The sequence below is a fragment of the Peromyscus leucopus genome, chromosome 8a, assembly GCF_004664715.2.
Source record: "Peromyscus leucopus breed LL Stock chromosome 8a, UCI_PerLeu_2.1, whole genome shotgun sequence".
Taxonomy (NCBI): Eukaryota; Metazoa; Chordata; class Mammalia; order Rodentia; family Cricetidae; genus Peromyscus; species Peromyscus leucopus.
In genome coordinates, this window is record NC_051085.1 from 7,501,681 (window position 1) to 7,528,210 (window position 26,530).

At 48.2% G+C, this 26,530-nt stretch overlaps 1 protein-coding gene across 1 annotated transcript in view; it reads left to right on the plus strand.

Moving 5' to 3' along the window:
• The window catches only part of LOC114707511, a 178,242-nt gene that overhangs the window by 49,704 nt on the left and 102,008 nt on the right, over positions 1-26,530 (plus strand). The window contains 7 exon segments of the mRNA XM_037200291.1: positions 1,213-1,331; positions 1,694-1,826; positions 2,259-2,462; positions 11,502-11,598; positions 11,601-11,693; positions 14,201-14,328; positions 25,303-25,503. Of these exon segments, the coding sequence (XP_037056186.1) occupies positions 1,213-1,331; positions 1,694-1,826; positions 2,259-2,462; positions 11,502-11,598; positions 11,601-11,693; positions 14,201-14,328; positions 25,303-25,503 (975 nt within the window).

The window sequence follows — 26,530 nt, forward strand, 5'->3', positions numbered from 1 at the left end:
TTCCACGTTTGCGCAGCAAGCCTTCGCTGACTGAGCCCTCCTCTCCTGTTCTCTCTGCTGTTCTTTTTGATAGTGTGCCTTTCTGTTATGTGCTACAGGTTACTTGGTCACCCACGGATAGCTCTAGCCAAAATCTTCTCTTATTAAAAACCAGGTCTAGGAACTAGAAGACAGTTCAGCTGATAACTTGCCTGCTGAGGGAGCTGAAGGGCCAAGCCAGGTGTACTGGCTGGTCTTGAATCAACTTGACACAAGCTGGTCATCGGACAGGAGGGAGCCTCAGCTGAGGAAACGCCTCCTTGAGATCCATCTGTGAGGCATTTTCTCATTTAGTGATCAATGGGGGAGGGCCCAGCCCATGGTGGGAGGTGCCATACCCCGGCTGGTGGTCCTGGGTTCTATAAGAAATCAGGCTGAGCAAGCCATGGGAAGCAAGCCAGTAAGCAGCAGCCCTCCTGTGGTTTCTGCACCAGCTCCTGCCTTCAGGTTCCTGCCCTGTTTGAGTTCCTGTCCTGACTTCCTTTGTTGATGAACAATGATGTGGAAGTGTGATAAATAAACCCAAGTTGCAGCAATAGAAACCCTAACTAAGACACTGGGCGTGATGTACAGATTTGACATCCCAGCACCGGGAGGTGGACCAGCCAGGTTGCTGGGATTTGCGGCCGGTCAGTCTAACCAATCAATGAGCTCTGAGTGTGAGCCAGTGCGAGACTCCAAAAACAAGATGGACCGCTCCTGAAGAGCAACATTCAAGATTGATCTCGGATCTCTACACACATATGACCCAGCACCCATGTGACACACACACACACACACACACACACACACACACACACACACACACGAGAGAGAGAGAGAGAGAGAGAGAGAGAGAGAGAGAGAGAGAGAGAGAGAGAATACAACTCAAAGGTCCAAGCATATGTGGTCTTGAAAAATGTTTTATCAAGTATTTTTTTGTAAAGTGAACCATGTAAAAGACAAGAAACGGGATGGCTTTTATACAAAAGATGTCAATAAAACATTTATCTGGTAAAAACAGTTACTTGGTCATTTACTGTAGAAACCTAGATTTTCATATGCTGGTTAGGATTAAGACACTTTTACTGGCACACCTACTGTGTTGGATCCTGACACTTACTTTATGATGACCTGTGATTCTGTTAGTAACACAAATGTTTACAAAAGTGAACTAACACTATTTTTTGATAGCATGAAAATGTGAAGGATGATGGTCTCTCGGTGGAACCCAGCAACGACGACGATGACATTGCAAAAATACATCTCAGCCCAAGTTCTGATGGGCCTCTCAAGCAGAAACCAGAGACAGGGTAATTACATCTGAACATTAATGATTCATGGAAATGGATTTAAAACTGTGAGGAAAACTGAGTGACTGATGAGTGTGTTGTTTGCATGTTATCTCAAAAACATTTGAAGTCGAAAGGAAAGCAGAGCTATTCACATGGGTCAGATATCTGAATTCATGTTCCTCCCCAGGACTGTGTCTTTCAAAAGGGTAATTGCTTAGTGAAATGACTTTTTATATTCATGCATATGAAGCAATTATTTTCCTTCCAGAGTAGCTATTGAAAATCCTTTTCAGTTCAGTCACAGACGCCATGGGATGTGCGGATTTTCTGAACTGTCTTGAGGGGAAACGTGCTGATACGATGTCTTCTGTGTGCTAAAGATACAACTATGCCGTGACCCTCCAGCTGCTGGGCTTGAGTGATGGGACGGAGCCTGACCAGAATCCTGTCCTGCTGAGAGGGGCCTACTTATCCTTCTTGTGTCTGCGCCACCTGCACATCCGGGAGCTACAGGTGTGGGCACCATGGCATGCCTGGCTTCATGCCTGGAGATGTCTGATTGTCTCGAGTATGGGGGTTCCTACCTTTAATAGCACTGCATTCATTCTTTGATTTTTGTTTTGTTTTGTTTTTCCAGACAGGGTTTCTCTGTGAAACAGCTCTGGCTGTCCTGGATCTCACTCTGTAGACCAGGCTGGCCTCAAACTCACAAAGATCCACCTGCCTCTGCCTCCTGAGTGTTGGGATTAAAGGTGTGTGCCACCATCGCCCAGCAACTCTGTGTGTGTGTGTGTGTGTGTGTGTGTGTGTGTGTGTGTGTGTGTGTGTGTGAAATCAGTCCCTTCCAGGGATGATACCTTCCTTTCTCCACAGTAGAGCTGCCCCCTTTGAAGACCCCATCAGGACACGGGGCGGTGTCCTGATTCTACTCTCCCTCTGTTCCAGCGCGCCTGTCTGGGAGTTCTTAACTACTTCAGATCTGTGGAGCGAACTCTGACAATCAACACTTCAGGCCTTACCTTGGTTTCAGGGAACCTGGTCCCCACCGTGGGAGATAATTCTTGGATAAATATGTCAAAAGGAGGCTTGGGCACTTCGCAAGGCCTAGGCGCTTACCACTATATCCATGGGACACCTGCTGAGCACAAGGTGAGCTATTTGGCTGAGGTTTTATGCCCTGATTAGTATGTCTTCCAAACCATCTTTTCTTAGCACGACAATCAGTTAACACAGTGAAGTAACAGGTGGGGAGTCATGTTAAGCTAAATAAACCTGATTGAGAATAACCATTTAGAAGTGGGAGCTGGGGGAGGGGGACCAGCAGACAAGAGAGGGCAATGAGGGGCATATAAAAATGCTGAGCAGGGGTACCCGAGTGTGGTGACTCTGCTGTAAGCTGAGCAGGGGTACCCGAGTGGTGACTGCTGTAATCACAGCGTGTGGGAAGCTGAGCCGGGGTTACTTAAGTTTTAGATCCACTTGAGCTGTGTGTGCATCGAGACCCTGTCTCAAAGCTGAGCTAATAAACGCACCCTGACAGTGGCCACGTGAGCTCAGGAGAGCAGGAGGGCAGAGTGGCTCTGGAGCCAATCGGGAAGGAAAGAGTTGACCCACAGGGTAGTTGGTTTCATAGGGAGCAGAATGTGAGAAGTCCTTTCCTTCCTGGTCTGAGTCTCACATGTTCTCACAAATCCTACAAGACTCTCTCTGACAATGGGACGCATACACTTTTGTTTTCAAGCCTTTCAAAACGATGCTAGATTAAGCCAAATGTGGTGATGCATGAGTACAATCCTAGCACCCTGCTGAGGTCCAGGTAGAAACATCTGGAGTTCAGGGTCATCTTCCCCTACATGGCTGGGGGCCAGACCTGGCTACAGGAGACTCTCTGACCCCTCTTCCCCAGAGGATACTAGATTAAGCCAGGCATAGTGTTTCATACACAGCCAGTAGTACAAGAACTCAGAGGTGAGGATCACGAGTTTGAGCCCATCCTGGGTTGCATGGTGGGACTGTCTCAAAAACAAAGAATTTAAAGGCCAGCTGGATGGGTCATTGGGTAAAGGTGCTGGCTTTCAAGAAATTATGACCTGAGTATAATCCCTAGGGCTAAAATGGTGGTATGAAAAACTGCCTCCTGTAAGTTGACCTCTGACCTCCATACTTGTGATATTCATATGTGCATTTACACACTCTCTGTGGCATGAGCACACACACGCACATACAGTACATAAATGTCTTTCAAATGAATTAACAACTTTAAGGAGAATGAAAGTAGATGGACAGATGTGAAAAATGGAACTTACTCGGCTTCAGACAAGTCATATTCTGAACTGTGGCCCTGACATAAGCCTGCCGCACCTGTAAGACAGGAGATTTTGTTAACTGCTGCCTCATGTGGACAGAGCCTAGACAGCTCTCTCTGGGCATAGGAACATAATGAGAGCAATGTGCGTAATTTAAAATGTCCTACATTTAAACGTGCTCCATTTAAAACGTGTGAAGAAATGTGTGGAATTAATTTTAAAACGGCCCATGTAACCCCATGTACAAGATACATTATTCTTGCATGTAATCAATATTAAAAATCCATGGTGAGATAGGACACATACCTTCATTTGAATTCTTTAGAACCTGGCGCATCTCATCCGCAGAAAGCGTGTTGGCTTGAGGAGACCATATTGGACAGTGCAGCTCTGGATATTGGGGAATATTTTCTTTTCCTCACCCAGTCCCTTAGAGTCTTCCACTCAGTATCCAGGACAGCACTCTCCTCCCCCTCCTTTCTTGAGCTCTTGTCCCTCCTCCCCATTCACCAGACTCCATCTTCTGCTCTGATCACCCCATTCCTCAGCTTCCTTCCCCCTCTGAGCTCAATCACAGGCCCGGTTGGCCACCCCTTCATGGACCCATGGAAGAGGCTCAACACTCACTTCCAACAGACACAAGTGTGTCTTTCTCTTTTCTATATTGATCCTACCACAGCTATGATGACAGATGCTGTAGCTGAATTTTCCTCTGGGCCACCAGCTCACAAATAATGACATGGAGACTTATTAATTATGAAAGCTTAGGCTTGTCCCTAACTAGCTCTTGTAACTTAAATCAACCCATTCATATTAATCTACGGTCTATCATGTGGTGTTACCTCTCTTCAGTCTTGTGCCTCCTGTTTCCTCTCCATGTCTCCTGGTGTCTCCTACGTGCCTCGATTCCTCCTCTTCTTCCTCTCTCTCCCCGGAAGTCCCACCTATAACTCCAGCCTAGCTATTGGCCGTTCAGCTTTTTATTACACCAATCACAGCAATACACCTTAACATAGTGTACACATATCCCACAACAAGATACTATGCTAATAGAGTTTTAAAGACTGTCCTTACCACAGGCCCTCTCCTGTTTTGTTCTGAGTTAGAGTGAGGAATAGAAGTAAAGGGGGAGAGGGGGGTTGTCTTAGTCAGTGTTCTATTGCTGTGAAGAGACACCATGACCACGGGGACTCTTATAAAGGAAAACATTTCATTGGGGTGGCTTACATTTTCAGAGGTTTAGTCCATTATCATCACGGCGGGACATGGCGGCATGCAGCAGACATGGTGCTGGAGAAGGAGCTGAGAGTTCTACATTTTGACCTACAGGCAACAGGAAGTGAACTGAGACACTGGGTGTGGTGGCTTGAGCATGTATGAGCCTTCAAAGCCCGCCCCTGCAGTGACACACTTCCTCCAACAAGGCCACACCTACTCCAACAAAGCCACACCTCCTACGAATGCCACTCCGTATGAGCTTATGGGGGCCAACAATATTCAAACTACCACAAGGGACAAATACCATCCTCCCCTACTAAGTGTAGGACCAGCATCGTGGGGCTTTGCAGCATGTCACTTCTGTTCTCTTATAAATGACAAATAGACATCACACTGAAAACACCACACCAGGCAGGACCTTCTGTCGGGTCTTTAATAGGACCAAGTATTTACACTAGAATGTCCAGCCCTGGGGGTGGGGAGGAGGGGCCCAGATGCCGTCCGCTGTGTTCATCTCATCAAGCCCAGGAACTGAGCTGCTGGGACGAGACAAGCTAGTGTACTGGAGATGGGTGAAGTTCCCAAGATGGCGGCTTCCTCCCCAGCACATCCCTTCTGCCTGTTTCACTCCCACAAGGAACACCTTGGCTAATGTTAATGACTGTCTCCTCAACAATAGTGCTGGCAAGAGCAGTCATCTACAGCCTCTCCGCCACCTTGTCAGTTTCTGTGCCTGCTCACCACGGCAGGGTAGAAGAGGCAGCCCTGCCGAGGGACAGCGGCCTTGCCTGTGGCTGGCTCCTCAGCCATGGGAGTCTGAGGGCCCACGGTGAGTTCAGGGTGTGTTGGCAGCAGAAGGCTTTTGAGAGGAAGTGGTGGGAGGTGAGGCCTCTAGACAGAGTGAGCCAGACCACTGGGGGCCTTGGCTTTCCTTGGAGGTGAGACCGGTTCCCAAGGGAGTGGGAGGTGGAGGATTTTAAAGAGAAGAACGTCTCCCTCATTGCTTTATAAGTTCCTCAGGGTCTTTGCCCAAATGTAAACATGATTGCTATTTTGCTGGAAGTCTGTGATGAGTTTCCTGTTCTCCACAAGGGCAGACCAGGCTTCTCGGAGGCATTTACAAGGCTGAGCACATTCTGGCCCCTGCTGAACTCAGACCTCACTTCCCTCTGCTGCCTTTAGAATCTCCACGAGGTGGGTGGGGCGTGACCCTCGCCTGACTAGACAGAGCCTCTGGGCTCCTCTGTCAGCCCCCCACACACACACTCTCTCCTTGGCAAATGTGCATTCTGACTCAAGAGTCCAGTCCAAACATCTCTCTGGGAGGCCCTTCTTTATATCTCTATGTAGAGCAAGGGCTTCATCTAAGGGCTCGTCAGCTTGGCTTAGGATCTACCATAGCTATTCCCATAGGCTATGAGCCAATCCATCCTTCCTTCCTCCCTTCCTTCCTCCCTCCCTCCCTCCCTCCCTCCCTCCCTCCCTCCCTTCCTTCCTTTCTTCCTCCCACAAGTATGCTGACTAAGAACTATATTGGACTCTAGTCTAGGCACAGGGGTATAGCAGCACAGAACACTAGCACAAATTCCCGCCATAAGGGACCTTACCACACAGCAAGAGACAATAAATCAACATAGAACGTGTATCAAATATAGGCTGGTTTGGTACCAGACTTTCCCAGACTTCCTAGCTCTTGCAGTTGAGCGCGGCTGTGACTAGTTTTGAGCCGTGAGCAGAAATGTCACGTGTCAGCGTCGGACCAGAGGACCAGAGCACTCAGGAGCTGGTCCACACCCTCTGCTCTCTTCTCCTGCTTCAGCCGTAGAGGGCGATGGTCATGAGGCAGGAGGGAAACATCGCCATCCTCGGTTGCTGATGCAGGGCAACAGCCTAGGGAGCCTCTGGCCCTGCAATGGCTCTCTCTGAGTGAGAGGTTCGCTTCCAGCCACCATGCTGTGGAGCTGCTGACAACGGGGGCGAGGTGGCCTTTGTGGGCCACTGAAGATTGTGAGGGCGTGATGGAGAAAAGTTGAGAAAGGAGAACCGAGAGTGCTGGGGTGGGCAGTGGGTGCTCCCGGTGAACGTGGAGTGGGCAGTGGGTGCTCCCGGTGAATGTGGAGTGGGCAGTGGGTGCTCCCGGTGAACATGCAGTGGGCAGTGGATGCTCCCGGTGAACGTGGAGTGGGCAGTAGGTGCTCCTGGTGAACATGCAGTGGGCAGTGGGTGCTCCCAGTGAATGTGCTGGGGTAGGCAGTGGGTGCTCCCGGTGAATGTGGAGTGGGCAGTGGGTGCTCCCGGTGAGGAGGTGAAGGGGCAAGTCTCACAAAGGAGGCACTGTGGGAGGGAAGACCTGAAGGAACTCAGGAAGCAATCTGACTGACCGGTAGAGCGCCCAGCAGAGAGAAGGCCAATGCAGAGGCCCCAAGCAGGGCTGTGTCCAGCCCGTCGCAGGGACATCAAGGAGTTCAGTGTGACCAGGGTGGACAAGGGGAAAGCAGCAGGCAATGAGCCTTGAGAGGTGAAGGAAGACTCTTCGAGGCTTTGTGAGCCATGGTGAGCATTCTGGCTTGAACGCTGAGCCAGGAGGGAGCCCTTGTAGAGTTTAAAGGGAAGTGTGGTGTGGTATGACTTCCACGTTACCGCTCATTCCGTTGTTTTGGGAGCAGCCGAAGGACACTCCAGGGCTTTGCAGAGAGCCACGATGGAAGGCTGCTTCATTAATCATTAATCCAAGACAATGTGTCTGAGAAAAGCACCAGTAAACAATGACAGATCCCAGGCCGAAGAGATGGCTCAGGGGTTAAGAGCTCGTGTTCTTGCAGAGGCCCTGGGGCCAGTCCCCAGCACCCACATAATACCATCTGTAAATCCAGTTCCACGGGGATCCGACTAGTGCCAGGCACACAGAGTACACATACATACATGCAGACAAAACATCCATGCAAAATAAAAATAATTAATCCTTGAATTAAAAAAAAAGAAATGGTAGAGTCTGAACAGAAGCTCACGTACCATGTGACCATATCTCAGCCAATGGTGGATCACACTCAATGGCCTCATAAGACTGTTTCTCTCATAAGCTGAGAAGCGTCTGTTGCATGGGGACACTGTCACCATTGCGATGGCAGTGTTTGTGGTATGGTGCTGGCAAACCTGTTCAGATGTGCCGATATCCAAATGTTTATGATTCTGTTATGACTATCTACCACACTGAGTATAGGAACGTGCTCTCTAGATTTACGGACTACAACCAAGAAGCTATACCATATATGTAGTAGGTATACAACCTGTACAAACACATTCTACGGTGGACATGCAACAATGGAATGACCTAACAGCACATCAGAACAAAGCAGGCATTACACAGCGTGTGAGTGTATGTTATAGATCCAGCCAGAATGACTTCCAGAAGTCCAGAGAGATTCCAAAGCTCTTTTGACCTGAGCACTGGAAGTCTGGAGTCACTGTTGTCAGCTGAGATTTGATTGGGAAGGTCAGAATCTCACATAGGACTTGGGAAGTTGGAGGTGCTTACTGGATGCTCACGTAACAAAAGGAAGAGGAGATGTGGATTTGTTGTTGTTGTTGTTTAACACAGGGTTTCTCTGTGTAGCCCTAGCTGTCCTAGAACTAGCTCTGTAGACCAGGCTGGCCTTGAACTTAGATCCATCTACGTTGCAAAGACCCAAAGCTCACATTAGTAAGTAGGAACAGGAACCACTTTGGGTGTAAAACCAATGGCAGCCACTAGTTTTCCTGTAGTTACTTTCTTCCTCAAATAGTTACCCCAGTCTCAGTTAACAGCCAGACTTTAAACATGCGTGAATCATTCCAAAGGTCATATTACTTCTTACTCAGACACTAATTACTGCCTCCTTTTCCTGCCACTCCTCCAAGAACAATACGGCAGGACCAACTTTCTAGACCACAAAGGAAGCCTTTAGAAAGAGGGTCTTTCATATGACCACGAAAACTTAAAGGTGAGGGAGGTAAGCAAGATGGTAAGGGAGCCACGACCCAGGCAGCGACTGGGTCGGTCACTTTGGTCTAGCTGGGACCAAAATGCCTCCGAGTACAACTCAAAGATTCTCCGGAACCCTACATTAACAGTGACGCAGTTGAAATAGTTCTTGATTGGATAATTTCCTAGGGCTGCCACAACAAAGAACACCAGAGTGAGTGAGTGGTTCATGGCAGAAACAGACGGCCACAGTTCTGGATGCCACATGGCCAAAGCCAAAGTATTGGCAGGACCAGACTTTCTCCGAGACTCCAAAAGATAGCCCTCCATGCCTCTTCCAGCTTCTGGGAGTTTCAGGCAATTCTTGCCATTCTTTGGCTCTTCTTCTCCCCTACCCTTCCTCCTTTCTTCCTCTTCCTCTTCCCTATTTCCCCTCCTCCTGCTCCTCCTCTCTTTGCCCTTCACCCCAACCCTCCTCATTTTTGAGTGAGGTACTAGCAGTACCTAGCAGGTACTAGGACCTCACACAATTGAGGCTTATTCTCTCCCACTGAACTACACCCCAGCTCTCCTCTCCAGCTTTTAAAATTGTATTTCAAGACCAGGTCTCACTAAATTGTTCAGATTGGCTCACGGCTTGTGATCCTCCTGCCTCCGCCTGTGGCGTAGCTTGGGTTCATAGGTGTGTGCCACTTGGACATTCCTGCACTCACAGATGAATCGGGCTAAGCTTTGGATCCTCTCCCCTCAGTGTCCAGCTCCCAATTCTTCCTTTTAGTAAGGACACCACTTATTGGATAAGAGCCCAGTCTTATCCCATCCCAGTAGGATGATTTCTTACTTTATTTCTGTAGAGACCCTGTTTCCAAATAAAGTCTTGTTCAAAGATTTCGAGGTGTACACGAATTTGAGGGACATTACCCAATGCAGTAAATTGCTGTGATGTGAGATTGCTAATGCATTTTGGAGGAAGGTAAAGAACTAAACATTACTTGACTGTGTGGATGTGTCAGAGAACAGTTTTCCAGAATCCTCATCTTCCATCTTGCTTTGAGGCAGTCCCTCTGGTTTCTGCAGCTGTACAGCTTACTCAGGCCAGCTGGCCTGAAAACTCCCAGGCAGTTCTGTCTCTGCTCCCCATCTCTAGGTAGGGGAGCTGGGATTACAGACATGTGCCATTACATCTGGCTTTTTTAACATGGGTTCTGGAGATCTAACTCAGGCCATCAGATTTTCTTGGTTACTGCTTTACCCACTGGTTCTTTCCAGTCCAGAACTCACAGAATTAAAACAAACATGTTTTGAACAGCTAATGTTTATGAATCCAATGTGCCACATCTATGTGGTGTTCCGTATTCCATACAATCAGCAGAGTGTAGAAATGATGTGAGCGGGAGATGGAGACTGATCAGATTCGGCTGCAACCTCAGGCAGTCATTCTGGAGAGTCTTTGCTGGAGGCCGGAAGTGCCAGAAGAGAATTCCGGTTTCTGTTGGTTATCTTCTAAATGTCACCTCCACAAAAGACTGGAAGTGAGTGACAGAAACTGAGCAGAGGCACCTGGGCACCTGGTTGGGTCAACTGGACCAACTCATCTCCCTTCCGATACCTCACCCCAGTGTCTGCCATGAGTCCTTTTAGAAGCCCAGGGCAGCACGTGATGGTAGCCTGCTTCCTGGGACCCGCCCTGCTCTGTGGGAACCCTGCTCCTGCTCCCTTTTAAGCTGCCCACTGTGAGTCTGTAAGAAGTTCCCCACTAAAATTCTGTGGTCCATGAATCTCCTTGTTTGAATTTCTAAGGCAAGACCAGGAAAGCCACTGGCTCAGGGTGGCTTTGGTGACTACAGAGTTTTTCAGCTTTTGGTGGGCTTAGCCGGGAGTGGGAAGGCAGAGAAAGGCTCCATCATTCTCAAAGACACCCCAGTATTTCCCTATCATGATGTCCTACCCTTCCCATTTGGTTATTGACTCAAGAACAGCTGAGTGGTTCAACCAGGGTAAGTAAGATCCTGGCAGTCCTCTGCCCAGCCTGTGACTTCAGAGGCCCCTAAATCCTGGACACTGAGTGTCCTGTTCCAGTTGCTTAGGAATTAACTAGAAAGATAAACTAACATTCATTGTCCATAAGTGAGGGTGTGTGTGTGTGTGTGTGTGTGTGTGTGTGTGTGTGTTAGAAACAAGTTCAGGGGCACAAAGAAAGAGACCACTACTCCAATTAAATTGCCTCGACAAGGCAGAACTTTGCTTTTGTTCAGAAGTATGTGTTACTCATACAAGTGGAAAAGCAAGCTTGTCTAGATGGCACATTCACTCAGTCTTCATTTAATGCAGGCAACTGTGTCTTGTCCCCATTAGCTGGGGACTGAACTCTCACAGTCTTTTATGGAGGAAAGAGGGAAGGGGTCAGCCCCTCAGGTCTCTTAAATTATGAGAATGCAGCAGACCTTTTTACCAGGTGGGAGGATTAGAACATTTGCATAAAGGTCTTATAAGGTTGGGGAGATGAAAATATTGAAATTCTTTGCAGTAAACAAACGTTGACAGCGTTTGACAGAAGACTATATATAATTCAGCTCTTCCCCTGTGGTTGGGCCCCAGCAGCCCGCTGTGTGGGAGGGGAAACCCACTGCCTGGGCCGTTTGGACTGACAAAATATAACTCTCCCTTTTCCGGTAACTCTGAGGCTTGGCCTTCCTCCCCCAGGTCCATGGCGGGCAATTCCTGGAGTTCTCGGAAGCTGAAAATCAGGACGACTTCCACAGCATGCAAGCTGGCTGTGTCCACACTCAGGACCAGCTGGCCTGTATATCATGTATGACGACGCCTTGCAGGATTTGAAGGAGCTGGAGTCAGAGCTGCTGATCATTGCCAGCCATTTCATTGAGAAAGAAAAAAGTAAGGAGGCAGATTTAAAAAAAAACAAAAACAAAAACAAGTCACCTGCCCAGGACGGGGATAGAGTTCAATGGTAGAGTACTTGGTTGGTGTGTACAAGGCTCTTGTAGATCTCCAGTACTGAAAACAAACAAACAAAAACACACACTCCAATGACCAAACAATAGCATTTAAAACTTGAGTAAGCATACACTCCCCCTTACCCAAGTGTGTGCATATGCGTGGGTCTCAGTTCACCTTTGTGATGGATCTGTGCTCTTTAGGGGATCGGTTGTAATTCTTGTGGTTGTTAAACTCCGTGTTACCCAGGGAACATTCTACATCATCCCTGGGTAGAAAGGAGGTGGTTCAGGACCCTGGGGTGAGCAAAGGGAGCAAGTGCAGTGAATGATGTTTCTCCTGAGCCAACTGACGCTGGGGAGACTGAATTTAGAAGCAGAGACATCGCTGGGTTCCTAACAGGAAACCATGGGCATACAGTGGATCCGGCTAAGTGAGGCCAGACAAGCCCCAGGAGGACTCATGACCTGGGCTAACTAAGCAACCTGTAATCACTATTTTTGCTTCTTTTGGGCACCATCACCTAAACTTCCCATTTTAAAAGAAAGTAAGGCAAGCCTATTCCTCAGCAGCATTTCCTATTTCACCTGAAAGAGCTGGGACTGTCCAGACACACTGCAGCCCAGGATGGGGAGTTTAGGAGACGTTTGTGATGTGCGTGTGCATAGTGTAGACTGTGACAGAAGATGATTCACCTTCATCCTGTTAGAAAATGCTTCTCGAAGAATGTTCAGCAACTGACTTTCAGAACCCAGGCGGAGTTAATTTAATGTGACGATGAACAAATAAAAACATGCAGTTGTTGCTACCACTGCGATTATCTGAATCAGGCACTGAACATTCTAGAACGTTTCATTTCACTCTTAGCTTTTCTTTTCGCTGGTTATGTTACATACACCTTGTGTCCATATTAATTGATAATCTCCTGTAACTATTTCTGTCTGCTGAGAACTTAATTCTGTTGAAACACATTTAACGACAAGGACGTCTTTCCCTGAGGCTGGCTGGTAGGACTACCGTCACCCATTGTGAAATGGTTTCCTAACTGCTGTTGAGAGGACCGTCCACAGAGCCGTCTCTGGCTAAATCCTCGTCACAGAGTCAGGAATTATTCAGCACATGTGTCAGCACCTGGATATTTCTTGCTTTCTAGTATTTTCTCCCACAGCAGGCCACTTACAAATTGGAAAGCAATAATCATGTTGGTGGTGATGCTAACACTAATCGAAATGGAAAATATTTCTGCCAAATGGTGATGATGATTAACACTACCGATGTAAGGTGGCAATTAATATAATTAAGGAACGTCTTAGGAGGCTCTCTGGAGATTTTTGGCATAGTTAACGTTAATGAAAATGATAGGGCTGGGGAAATGGCTCAGTCATCACTAGTGCTTGTCTTCCAGTCACGAGGACCTAAGTTCACCCCCAACCACCAAGCTGGCCATGGTTGCCAGTGCTGTAGTACCTGGTCCGGGGGGCTGACACAGGATGGTCCCTAGGCTTGGCGACCAGTCGGCTTATCCTACCTGGTGAACCTCAGGTCTCAGTGAAAGAACCCAAAACATGTCCCCAAAAGGTAGAAGCTCCTGGGGAACTACACTTTAGGTTGACCTCTTGATCTCTTGTGCACACTTGATACACACACACACACACACACACACACACAGAGAGAGAGAGAGAGAGAGAGAGAGAGAGAGAGAGAGAGAGAGAGAGAGAGAAATAGTACATTCATCTGAGTTGTTAAACACCAGAGGCCAGTTTATGAAAAGGAGAAATGTATGGTCTGCCTTTATATCTGTAAATTCAGGGACGTTTCGGCACAGATTTTATGTCAACTGATTTGATTTCTAACCAGTCCTTAAAGGGCTGGGATGTAGTTCAGTTGGTACAGTTGCTTGCCAAGGATGCAGGAAGCCCTGGGCTTCATCCCAGCACTGCGTGGACATGATGGACATGTCTGTGACGCTGCCGGGACTCAACTCCTTTGGTAGAGATAGAAAGGTCAGAAGTCCACCCTCAGCTCCGTGAGACTCTGACTCACAACAACAAAAAGTTACTGAGCTAGAGGTGATGGTGCACACGTGTAATCCTGACCCTAGGGAGGCAGAAGTAGGTGGATCTCTGTGAGTTTCAGGCTAGCCTGATCTACATAGTGAGTTCTAGGTCAGCCAGGGCTACATGGTGAGGCCCTGTATCCAAAAAGGGGGTGGTGGTGGGGGGGAATTACTAAAATTAGTCTTTAAACTTAGAAAGTAATAACAAAGCTCCTGTTGATTTGGAAGTCAACAAGTGTGGACTTCAGGCCTGGTCTTTGCAGGTGGGTCCCTCAGTTGACTTTGGGGAGTCCCAGTCGCCGGCTCAGATCTACTCCTGAGGTGGAGCCGATAGTCTCCATGTTCCTCAGAGAAGGCCTGTCTCTAATCATTCCCACTGGCTTCTTCCCAGGTCACAGAGAGGATAGCAAGCCGGAGGGCAGCGAGTGCTGGGACTGGGCCCACGCCAGTGTGGACAGATTTGCCGTGCTCTATGACCTGTGGACCTGGGAAGCGAATCTTCTTGAGAGCAAACGCCAGGTACGACTTCTAGAGGGCAAACGATCTCTAAAAGGTCTGTTTGCCCACCGTGACGGTATACACCTGCAATCACAGCACCCAGGAGGCTGAGGCAGAGGGTTGCTGCAAGTCTGAAGCCAGCCTGGACTACACTTCCAGGCCAGCTGGCTGCACACCAAGACTCTCAAACAAAAAACAAACAAAACTAAACGGCAAAATCCACTTGCACCAAGACAGGTTTGTTGTTGTTGTTGTTTAATTTTGTTTTTGTTGTTCTTCAACTGAGACTTTCAGGGATGCTCTCAAGAAAGCAAATAAATAAAGCACTAATTAATTCATTTAAATTTATTGCCCACATAATTTGAACACTGTGTGTGTATGAGCCACTGAAGACTGCCCCAAGGCCGTGTTCACTCTAGGCAAATTTTAGGATTATTTTATTTTGTATGTATGTTTTGCCTGCATGCATATATGAAGACCACATGTATGCCTGGTGCCCTTGGAGACCAGAAAAGGGGATCAGGTCCCCTGGAACTGGAGTTACAGATGTGAGCCACCACGTGGGAGCTGGGAATCAAACTCCCAGTCTTTCCTGCAAGAGCAACAACTTCTCTAAACTGCAGAGCCGTCTCTCCAGACTCCTCTTTTCACTTTTTATTATGAGACGTGGCTCACTACGTTGCCCAGGCTGGCCTTAAACTAGCTCTGTAGCCCAGGCTGGCCTTGAACGTGCAGTTCTCCTATATCAGCTTCCTAGAGAGCTGGAATTACAGTTAAATTTTATTTTCCTTGTGGTTCTTCACCACACACACACACAAAAAAAATGAAATATGAAGGCTACTACTTTATCTTGCAGGCATAATTTGTTAGATGACTCTGTGATTCAGGCTCTTCCTGGTATGTGGATGCTGTTCGTAAGAGCGGGTGGTGACCACTCACACTCATGACCCAGTCATAGAGACAAGCCTAAGCAGAGGCAAACTCCTGACCAGCCACAGCCGCTACACTATGCTAGTGGGTGAAAGCCACGAGGCAGGGGTGCTGAGCACAGTGGTGAGGACAGCAGGGTGCTGAGCTCAGTGGTCAGGACAGCAGGGTGCTGAGCTCAGTGGTCAGGACAGCAGGGTGCTGAGCTCAGTGGTCAGGACAGCAGGGGTGCTGAACACAGTGGTGAGGACAGCAGGGTGCTGAGCACAGTAGTCAGGACAGCAGGGGTGCTGAGCAGAGTGGTCAGGACAGCAGGGTGCTGAGCTCAGTGGTCAGGACAGCAGGGGTACTGAACACAGTGGTGAGGACAGCAGGGTGCTGAGCACAGTAGTCAGGACAGCAGGGGTGCTGAGCTCAGTGATCAGGACAGCAGGGTGCTGAGCACAGTAGTCAGGACAGCAGGGGTGCTGAGCACAGTAGTCAGGACAGCAGGGGTGCTGAACACAGTAGTCAGGACAGCAGGGGTGCTGAGCACAGTAGTCAGGACAGCAGGGGTGCTGAACACAGTAGTCAGGACAGCAGGGGTGCTGAACACAGTAGTCAGGACAGCAGGGGTGCTGAGCACAGTGGTGAGGACAGCAGGGTGCTGAGCACAGTAGTCAGGACAGCAGGGGTGCTGAACACAGTAATCAGGACAGCAGGGTGCTGAGCACAGTAGTCAGGACAGCAGGGTGCTGAGCACAGTAGTCAGGACAGCAGGGGTGCTGAGCTCAGTGGTCAGGACAGCAGGGTGCTGAGCTCAGTGGTCAGGACAGCAGGGTGCTGAGCACAGTGGCCTGAACTCTTTAGGTCTCCCATCAACACTACCAGCAGGAGAGGCTTTACAGAGGTCTCTTTGACTTTTGTTATGGTGAGGGGGGGCATGTGCACCCGAGTGCCGATGTCTGTGGAGGCCTGCGGTGGGAGATCTCTTGGAAGCGGAGTAAGGGCAGTTGAGAGCCACCTGACACGGGCACTGGGGACCGAACTCAAGTCTGTGCAAGAGCAGCAAGTTCTTTTACCCACGGAGTCAGCTCCTACCCCTCCAGTCCCATGCTAAGATTCTGTTGTTGCTTGTTTTCGTTTGTTTTTATCAAAATTAAAATTTTACCCTGCTACATGCTGTTTTGGAGATCTAGAGATACATGTGAGAGATGACGACCATCTTGAAGACATTTAGACTGTAAGGAAGGTATTAGGGTCTTGCCTGTACAAGGGTTTCACAAAGGCAGACCATCCCAAGAGTCCAAGGATGCCTATGACGGCCGTGGGCTTACTGTTTAAAAGGCGTCTGGATAGATGCTCACCGTTGATGTTTAGCTCGGCGGTGGTGGCGCACGCCTTTAATCCCAGTACACAGGAGGCAGAGGCAGGCGGATCTCTGAGTTCAAAGCCACCCTGGTCTACAGAGGAAGTTCTAGGACAGCCAGAGCTATACAGAGAAACCCCGTCTCGAAAAACAAAAACAAACAAAATACTGATGTTTTAGAACCATAAAAATTAAAATACATTTCTACGAGTCATAGAAAAGGAGAAATTCATGATCTATAAAAGTTTATCCAGTCTCTAAGCACAGCATCCCTGTAACCGGGGCACATTCAAGAGCTGGGGGACATCAGTGGAAAGAGAGATTTGCCTTGTCTGGGGACTCATTAAGTCTTCCCAGAGCGACAGATGCTTAATCTCACCACTAAAAGATTCATAAAATGTTTGGCAGAGAAAGACTCTTTTGTTGCTGTTTTTGTTTTGTTTTGTTTGTTTGTTTGTTTTATTGAGACAGGTTTCTCTGTGTAGTCCTGGCTGGCCTGGAACTCACTCTGTAGACCAGGCTGGCCTCAATCTCAGAGATCTGCCTGCCTCTGCCTCCCTAATGCTGGAATTAAAGGTGTGTGGAGCCGCCACCCATCAAGAAAGACTCTTAAGCCTAGGAAATGCCTATGGGAGTGTCCCATGGGGCATGGCCTGTTGGAATCAGAGTGTGATTCATGGCAGGGATTTACATATGAACCTGTTTTAGGTACCGTCAGGTAAGGATTTGTGAATCATTGATTTTAAAGTTTATTGGATAACTTGGGTTTCTTGAACTCTTCCTACTTATAATCCATTTTGCCTAAGAAAATCTTACACAACTCCAGGCATATACCTATATACAACAGATATACAAATCAAACATTATTAGTAATGAATCATAAAAAAATTTAAAAATAATTCTTTGGCACATTGTGGTTCTACCTCTTGTTATGAACAAAAGTAAGTACAGAGTGAGTTCTCGGACAGCCAGAGCTGTCACGCAGAGAAACCCTGTCTCAAAAACAACAAACAAACAAACAAACTTCCATACTAATGAAATGGCTCTCCTTGCTTGTCTACTCCAATCCGATTCGACGAGACACTAATCTGATATCTGACATGCTGAGAAATGACAGTAGGAAAACAGTAAAAATCATTTTTGTTTTCCACAATCAAAGCACTATGCTTTCATCAGAGCAGAATACTTATATGAACAGTAAAACGCTGCGGTTTATCACATGCAATGGCATCAATTCTCAGCAGGGGCTTTAGGGGGCGTTCTTTGGCGTGGTGTGCAGGATGCCTTTAACAGTGTGCGAGCTGTGTGTTCAGAACTCAGCTTGCAGGGAAGCTGCAGGATGCAGCAAGAGTGAGTGCTGTTGTTATCAATTTGGTTTTGAGCTAATTTTCAGTTGTGCATTCAGAAACCTTAGCCCTGTGTGTGTGTGTGTGTGTGTGTGTGTGTGTGTGTGTGTGTGTGTGTGATCTCTATATCCAGTTACATGAGGGGGTTGTGAGCCACAGTTTGAGAAGCTGGAGAAGTGAAGAAGAGCCAGAGGCGAGAAACGTGGTCGCAGCTCTGTTTTCCATCGCTGTCTCCGTGTGAGAATGGAGGATGCATTGCGTAAAAACTCTCTAGGGAAGAGGTCATCTCCAGTGCTGATCTGGAGAGTTAGAGGGGACCTGATACTAAGGATGTGGCCATGAGGGCAGGAAATGGGAGCAGAGGGTCGTCCCTCTGAAGGGGGCATGGCGGGAGTTCAGGATTGGATCTGGGTTTTGGAATGAGAGCGTGAAAAGAGAGGGCTTCCCAGAGTTCAGGAGGAAAGCTCCTACCTGAAGCCGAGTACAGGAGTGAGGGCATCTTTAAAGACACGATGAAAGTGTCCTCCAGACGCAAGTCCCTGAGCGGGGTTGATGGATAGGTCTGAAGCTAAGAAACAGATGCAGGCTGAGACTTGACCGTGGATGTTGAACCACGGCGGTGAGTGGGAGAGGTTGGAGAGTCTGAATGGGCCCTGGTGACACCCATTTTTATGGGGCAGGCTGTGGAACAGAAGGAGTAACCAAAGACACCGAAGAAGCCAGATAAGGAAGAAAGTTTTGTCAGAGCCAACAGGAAAGAGTTGGCGGGCGCCCACTGATGTGGAGCACAGTGAAATGTTGAGGAAGACGAGCCCTCCAAGCCCAATGCTTGGCCAGTGGCAGCCATAAGGGACTCTTCAGGAGGTATGGGAGGGGGTGGGGGAACCGGACTACCACAGCTGCGGTGTGGGCTGAAAACCAGGAAGTGGAAGTGGGTTTCTTTCAACTGTTTTTGTAGCCGAATAGACGGCTGGCGATTTTATCTGTCCTACGGTCAGTTCCTCATGGAGATGTATGTAGGTCACTGGTCGTTTGGAAACAACTGTCTGGGCTGAGAAGGGGTGAGTCTCAGACTCTGAAAGAAAGTTCTTTTCACAGATAACCCTGACCTGCCACTTAAAACTGATCAACTTGCAGTAATTGGCTGGATTAAATGTAAACAAAGCAAATTCACTGCTCCAGGCACAAGCTTTAAGTGTGTGTGTGTGTGTGTGTGTGTGTGTGTGTGTGTGTGTGTGTGTGTGTGTGCTTTTTCCCTTTCAGGGAAGCCTCAGGCAGGACTCAATGGCAATAGAATCGAAGGGCAGAAAGATCAACCCAAGCGCTCCCCTCCTGACTGCAGTTCATTTCGTTCTAAGCTATCAATGCTGCCTGCTAACTCCTTCCAGGGTATACAAAACTATTTTAATTTAAAACAATCATTGAAAATATCCCCCTCCACCCCACCCTGAGAATAAGTTCCCTATAGAAACCGAGCTTTCTGGGCCAACATTGTAGAAATTCTAACTGAAGAGTAGTCTTAAATGGCTAAGGCAAATTTCCATCGGAGGTACAATTGACCCCTGACCCCTGCATTGACTGCACTGCCAAGTCTCCTCGGCTGTTTTCGATTGTTAACTATATCGGTATCACCACGTAAGAAGTTCTGGGACATACTAGATTCTTTTGAGTCCTCAAAATCGCCACTGTGTGTATGAAGACTCATGAAATCAGAACTGACGTCATCTTAAGTGGCTTGGGGGACTAGAGAAGCCAGAGCGTGGGTGTGGCAGCTCCGAGGTCCTGCTGCCCTGTCTCCTACCTCCCTCGGTCACCAGACCGAGTCTACGGTGATTGGAACTCATGTATGCAGCACTAACATGATTGTCCTGTGTTATTCCTGTGACGAGGGGGAGAAGTTCCGTGGCAAGTTGTGTCTGGCACTGTTTTTCTGTTTGACCCTTTGGTGTGACCTAAAACACTTTGGAAGTTACCATAAATCTCAGATCTTACAAATAAGATAAACCCAGTAAAATAATCTCCCAAGGAAGATAAACCCAGGGAGGCTTGATGTTATTAATTTTGTCTGTTTTCCCAATTTCTCCAACATTTCCCTGCTACTCTCCCTGGGTGCTTGGTACCACTTTGCTGAGAACTGGCCTTTTGACACACAGAGGTGACATTTGACAGGTTAGGAAGACTTCTCAGGCAAATACCAGCCTGGAGTTTAAATGGAAATGGACAGTTAGCAAGCAGATAAGAAATAGAGCCGGTGAGGCAGAAGGATCGTGCCCCATCCTCGCCAGGAAGGAATTCATAATAAAATTACGCAGCGATCCACCCGAGACCTTCTCTCAGCTGAACCTAAAGATGGAAGAGATGTTATTATTAGTTTAAGTTACGCTTCCCTTCTCAACAGATAAAATATTGCAACATTTGGGACATACTCGCTTTAAAGGAGTATTTGTTGTGTATCTGAAATTCAAGGTTGGTGGGATGTCCTGTACTCTTCCTTATCTGGGAGGAGCAGGGACGCAGCTGTGACTCAGCTGGCCTGCCACAGCCCACGTCAGACAAGTCAGAACAAACGCAGGGCACTGAGCTCCCTCCTTTTCTCATGTGAGTCCCAGGGCTCGAACCCAGGTCCACCGACTTGGTGGCAGATGACTGAGCCATCCTGCCCCCCTGGACAGCCTATGTTCTTACTCACCGACTCTGGGAACTTGGTCATCAAGAGTGAACATTTGATTTAGCATGGTCCTCTGTAACCTGGCCTCACTGGATGGGGATCGCCAGAAAGGACTCACCCCCCGCCCCCCAGCCAGCTTCCCTCGTCAAATAACCAACAATTGGGTTCTTTGTCCAAAAACAGGTCAAGAAGTTTAAATACCATAAACCAGCTCCCAGGATTGCCCTGGTCCAGCCAAAAGGGTTCACTTTGGGCCAGCACGAATTCAAGAAGTAAACGTTTCTTCCCTCATCTCTTCCTGGGACGGCTGAGCGGCACTCTCGGCCCGTCTAGTCATTCCTCCTCCATTCTCCGTCCTTTCTGTTACTTGACAGTTGGCTGTTATTCCAGGGTGGCTCTTGGGTGAGGGAATCAGGCCTCTTAGACCACCGCTGCTCTTCATTTCCTGTGGGATGAACTTAGGGACAGGGGGATGACCATCTTTCTTCACTTCTGACTCTATGCCATGTCGTGTGTGTTTTTAACCCCTGGCACACCTTCCGTGGTAGCCTGGGCTTCTGGCTCCTCTTGGTGTTTTCCTGTTCGGACTCAAGCTCGATTTGGCACCTTTCCAGAACAGTCATCCACAAAGTTTAAGCGCCGTGGTTGGTAATCACTTTTCCCGGCACCGTGATGAAATGCCTAAAAGAAGCCATTTCAGGGGGGAGGGATTTGTTTTGGCTCCCACACTGAGCGGATGTAATTCCTCTTGATTTGGAAGGCATGGAGGCAACAGGAGAGAGAGTATCGCCTCCTCACATCTCAACACCACAGGAAGTAGAGGTGGGACAGGAAGTCACACTGGGCTGCAAACTTCAAGGCCCACACCATGAATTCCACTTCTTCCACCTCTCAAAGCTTCCATATCTTCTCAAAACTGGGCCCCCAGCTGGGCCCAGATGCTCAAACCTATGAGCCCATGGGGGATATTTTACATGCAAAGCACCATGGGTACTAACTGAAGTATCCCATTTCACCCTCCACCAGCCTTGGCGTTGGGCAGGCAGATGTGAACATCTCTCTCTCTCTCTCTTTTTTTTTTTTTTTTTTTTACAATACCATTCAATTCTACATATCAGCCACGGGTTCCCCTATTCTCCCCCCTCCCACCCCTCCCCTTACCCCCAGCCTACCCCCCATTCCCACCTCCTCCAGGACAAGTCCTCCCCCGAGGACTGCGATCAACCTGGTAGAATCAGTCCAGGCAGGTCCAGTCCCTTCCTCCCAGACTGAGCCTGCATAAGCTCCAGGTTTCAAACAGCCAACTCATGCAATGAGCACAGGACCTGGTACCACTGCCTAGTTGCCTCCCAAACAGATCAAGCCAATCAACTGTCTCACCTATTCAGAGGGCCTGATCCAGTTGGGAGCCCCTCAGCCTTTGGTTCATAGTTCATGTGTTTCCATTCATTTGGCTATTTTTTTTCAATAATTGAGTAAAACCGAAATTTATTATAAGCCACAGTCGTCCTAGGGACCTCCATGCTATATATATAGCCTCTATGATTCTATGGGTTGTGGTCTGATTGTTCTTTATTTTATATCTAGAATCCACCATTGAGTGAGTACATACCATGACTGTCTTTCTGGGTTTGGGTTACCTCACTCAGGATGATTTTTTCTAGTTCCATCCATTTGCCTGCAAATTTCATGCTTTCATTGTTTTTCTCTGCTGAGTAGCACTCCATTGTGTATATGTACCACATTTTTTTCATCCATTCTTCAGTTGAGGGGCATCTAGGTTGTTTCCAGGTTCTGGCTATTACAAATAGTGCTGCTATGAACATAGCTGAGCATGTATCTTTATGGTATGAATCAGCATTCCTTGGGTATATGCCCAAGAGTGGGATGGCTGGGTCTTGAGGTAGTTCGGTTCCTAATTTTCTGAGAAACCGCCATACTGATTTCCACAGTGGTTGTACAAGTTTACATTCCCACCAACAGTGGAGGAGTGGTGAACATCTCTTCATGGATGACACCGACTCCTAGTGCCCTGCTCATTCTCGAGTGATTAACATTCTGGAGTAAAAGAGGAAAAAGGTCTTTCTCCCTCTGCACTTGGCAGTTCTGTGCCTGGGTCCTGGAAAAGAAACAGATGAAAGACGGTGTTGACTGTGCGTACAAGTGGAGGTCTTCAGAGAACTGGGCACTCAGAGAAGCAGGCAAGTGAGAGCTAATCTTCCAGTCAACAAACAGGCAGATGAACTGAGCAGACAGTTCTCAAAGAGGAAAGACGGTAGCCACTAAATATTTCCCTTTTTCACTACCTTTTAGTTACTTGGCCTGTGTGTGCCGTGGTGCACAAGTGAGGTCAGAGGACAACTTTGTAAGAGTCGGTTTTCTCCTTCCGCCATGTCAGCAGGCTCCCGGGATGGAGCCCGGGGCGTTAGGTTTGGCCACAGGTGTTCTTAACCACGGAGCCATCTCCCTGGCCCAAACAACCATTTTAAAAAGTTATCGATGAGGGAAATGCAAGTCAGAACTACTTTGAGATGCCACCCCAGGCCCTTGGGAACGGCTAACTCAAGAGAACAAGTGAGAAGGAATGGAGAAGGAACGCTGGCGAAGATGTGAGGACAGCGGAGGCCTTACACTGTGTTGGTGGGAGTGTAAACCGATACAGCCACCGTGAGGGTTCTCCAAACATCTACAACAGAACTACCCTATGGCCCAGCTACAGCACACTCCTGAGCATGCACCCAAAGCGCTGTAAATTCCACCGCTGGGACACTTGGACATCCGTGTTTATTGCAGCTCTATTCACAACGGCAAGAACATGGAATCCGCCTAGACGTCCATCAACAGATGAACACGTAATAAAAAATGTGGCACATGACACAACGAAATTTTATTCGACCATAAAGGAAAAACGAAATCACACTCTTTGCAGAAAAATAGATAAAAGTAAGAATTATGTTAAACAAATTCTCCTCGACTCAGAAAGATGCATGTCTGTTTTCTCTCATCTGCAAATCCTGGACTTTTAATTTTTGTATGTGAGGATGGGTGTCTAGGACACGGAACCAGAAAAGGACAATGAGATGGAGAAGGAAAGAGGGAGGGGGTAAAGTCAGTCATAAAATGATGGGTCACAAAGCAAACGTGGGGGCACTGTGAGGAAGAGGGCCCACAAAGGGGAGCCGGGGGAGGAGGAGGGGAGGGGAGGAGGGGGAAGAGGGGAAAGAGGAGGGGAGGGGAGGAGGGGGAGGAGCAAAAACAATGTATGGAAATGACAGCCTGTGATTTCTGTATGTGTGTACGCATGTGTGCGTATTTATGTGTGTGGATACATGTGTGTACAGGTGCTCGTGATGTGTGTGCATGTGGAAGGCAGGTGTCATGTTCAGATGCCATGTATGTTCTCTTGGAGACAGGGTCTCTCACTGGCCTAGAACCCACCAAGCAGTCTAGGCTCGCTGGCCAGTGAGCCCTGGATCTGCCTGCCTCTGCCTCCCCAGAGCTAGCATTACCAAGGGACACCACTATGCCCAGCACTTTTTTTTTTGGTTTTACGAGACAGGGTTTCTCTGTGTAGCTTTGCGCCTTTCCTGGAACTCACTTGGTAGCCCAGGCTGGCCTCGAACTCACAGAGATCCACCTGCCTCTGCCTCCCGAGTGCTGGGATTAAAGGCGTGCGCCGCCGCCGCCGCCGCCCGCCGCCGCCGCCGCCGCCACCGCCTGGCTGCCCAGCACTTTTTTAATGTGGACTCAGGATCAGCTCAGGCCCTTGTGCTTGCAAATCTGGTCCTATATTGACTGAGCCACCTCCTCAACCCCTGGTAGTTAACATTCAAAACCCAAGCCAAACATAAATAAAAACAGAATGTGTGGATTTATAAATGATAAATCATTAGAAGAAGCAAAGACGGGTGGGCTGCCGAGAGGAGGCAAGTGAGCCCCCAGGAGGGGACACTCTTCAACCTGCTGGGCCGCTGCGGGCTGTGCAGTGTGCGCCAGGTTCCCAGCTGTGTGAGCTGTCACCCATGCTGGGTGGGCTTTGGTGACACCGCTGTCTTTGAGTCATTTCTGCTCCTGTGAGTGACCCCTCTCCCATATTCCTATAAGTAACCCCAATAAAACTCATTAGTTCACAAGCTGGGCTACAGTGGTACTTCAGTCTGTCACCCATTTAAAAAAAAAAAAAGAAGAAGATATATCATATAGTGTTTCACTTGGTAATAGTATTAAAATAATAAAAGATGCAGGCAGAGCTAGGGGTCTGCATGTAATGCTAGCAAGAGTCATCCATTGTGGAGAGGTAACCAGGCTAAGGAAAGAGGATGGGCCTCTAGGAACGCCAAACATTTGGAGGGCAGTCTCATTGGAGCTTATAATTATGGTAGCGCAGCGCTATCGACCACATGGCGTTCCTTTGGCTTGTAAAGAGCAGGGAAGGAAAGGAAGAACAAAAGGAGATGGTCGAACTCAAGTCTGGTTCTGCCTCCACAGCGCGAGCTCCAGCTCTTACCCTCTCCACTCGGTGCGTGACTAACTGAACCGATTCTTCCTCTATCTGCCTGTACCCCACCCACTAGCTGCCCAGAGCTTGGAGCATCTATCTTCCGCTAAGGCCCCAGGGCTTGTCACAGCCCAGGGTGGAGCTTCCCATCTTGTTTGCTGGCCCCAGAGCTGCCTCTGCTGTTTCCTGACCATCCACTGATTTTCAGCTTCTCGATAGCTACCTTGAAGCCTACCAGCACACGTTGGACCCCGAGGAGCGCTTCCCTTTAGCACAAGCAATGACTGACATCATGCACCGGCGCCCCAAGTTTGATCTCGGCCACTCGTATTTCACTAAGGCCTACCAAGATGACTGTTCGTGCCTGAGGCTTCACCAGCAGCTAGTGAGGGGCATCCTCAGCCACCACGTGAGTAAGGCCTTAAGCTCCCTCTGAGAAGAGGATGGAAGGCATAAGCCGGAAATCAAAGTAGCATGCTTTCATTGCAGGTCCAGAATGGGGACTTTCTGGGCAGAATGTTTATTTGTAAGCTCATTTGCACTTCTGAACTTCTGAATTCCAAGCATAACTTAGGACTTCAAGGGAGGTTTCTCACCTCAGCTATAGTTAATGATCCACAAGGAACTGAGGACATCATCCTTATGAAATCATAGTTTTTGTCAATAAAAGGATGAACAGTGCATCTTTCCAAGACACTGGCATATAAAACTGTGATTTTTTTTTTTCTCCATGTAGAGAGGACTTTTGTTCGGCTAGTTTTGTTTGTTTGCTTTGTTTTTGGTTTTTGAGACAAGGTCTCACACAGTAGCCTAGGTGTGCCTCGAACTCCTGGCAATCCTGTCTTAGCCTACCTCAGTGCTTCAGTTACAGATGTGCCCCACCATGCCTGGCTTTTGCTTTTTATATTATATTACACTTTGTTGTTGTTTTTGTTTTTGTTTTTGTTTTTGTTTTTCAAAACAGGGTTTCTCTGTGTAGTTTTGGTGCCTGTCTTGGATATCGCTCTGCAGACCAGCCTGGCCTCGAACTCACAGAGATGCACCTGCCTCTGCCTCCCGAGTGCTGGGATTAAAGGCGTGTGTCACCACTGCCCAGTTCTTATTTTATTTTTGAGACAGGCCCTACACTGCATCCCTGGCTGGTCTGAAACTCTCTGCGTAGACCAGGCTGGCCTTGAACTCACTGAGATCCACCTGTCTCTGCCTCCCAGTTGCTGGGATTGAAGATGTGCATCCCTGACCCAGCTTTCTTTCGCTTTTTGAATTGGTTGGCTTTCCTTTCCTTGGCTGACTTTTGACTGAGAGACCAGAATGTTCCATTGTAAACGGGTCTTCAAAACCCTATCTGAGTGAAAAACTAGTGATGTGATAGAGACACGAGGGGGTTAATCCTTTCATCCAGGCTCATGGCTCAGGTCTGGGGATGTTTATTCATT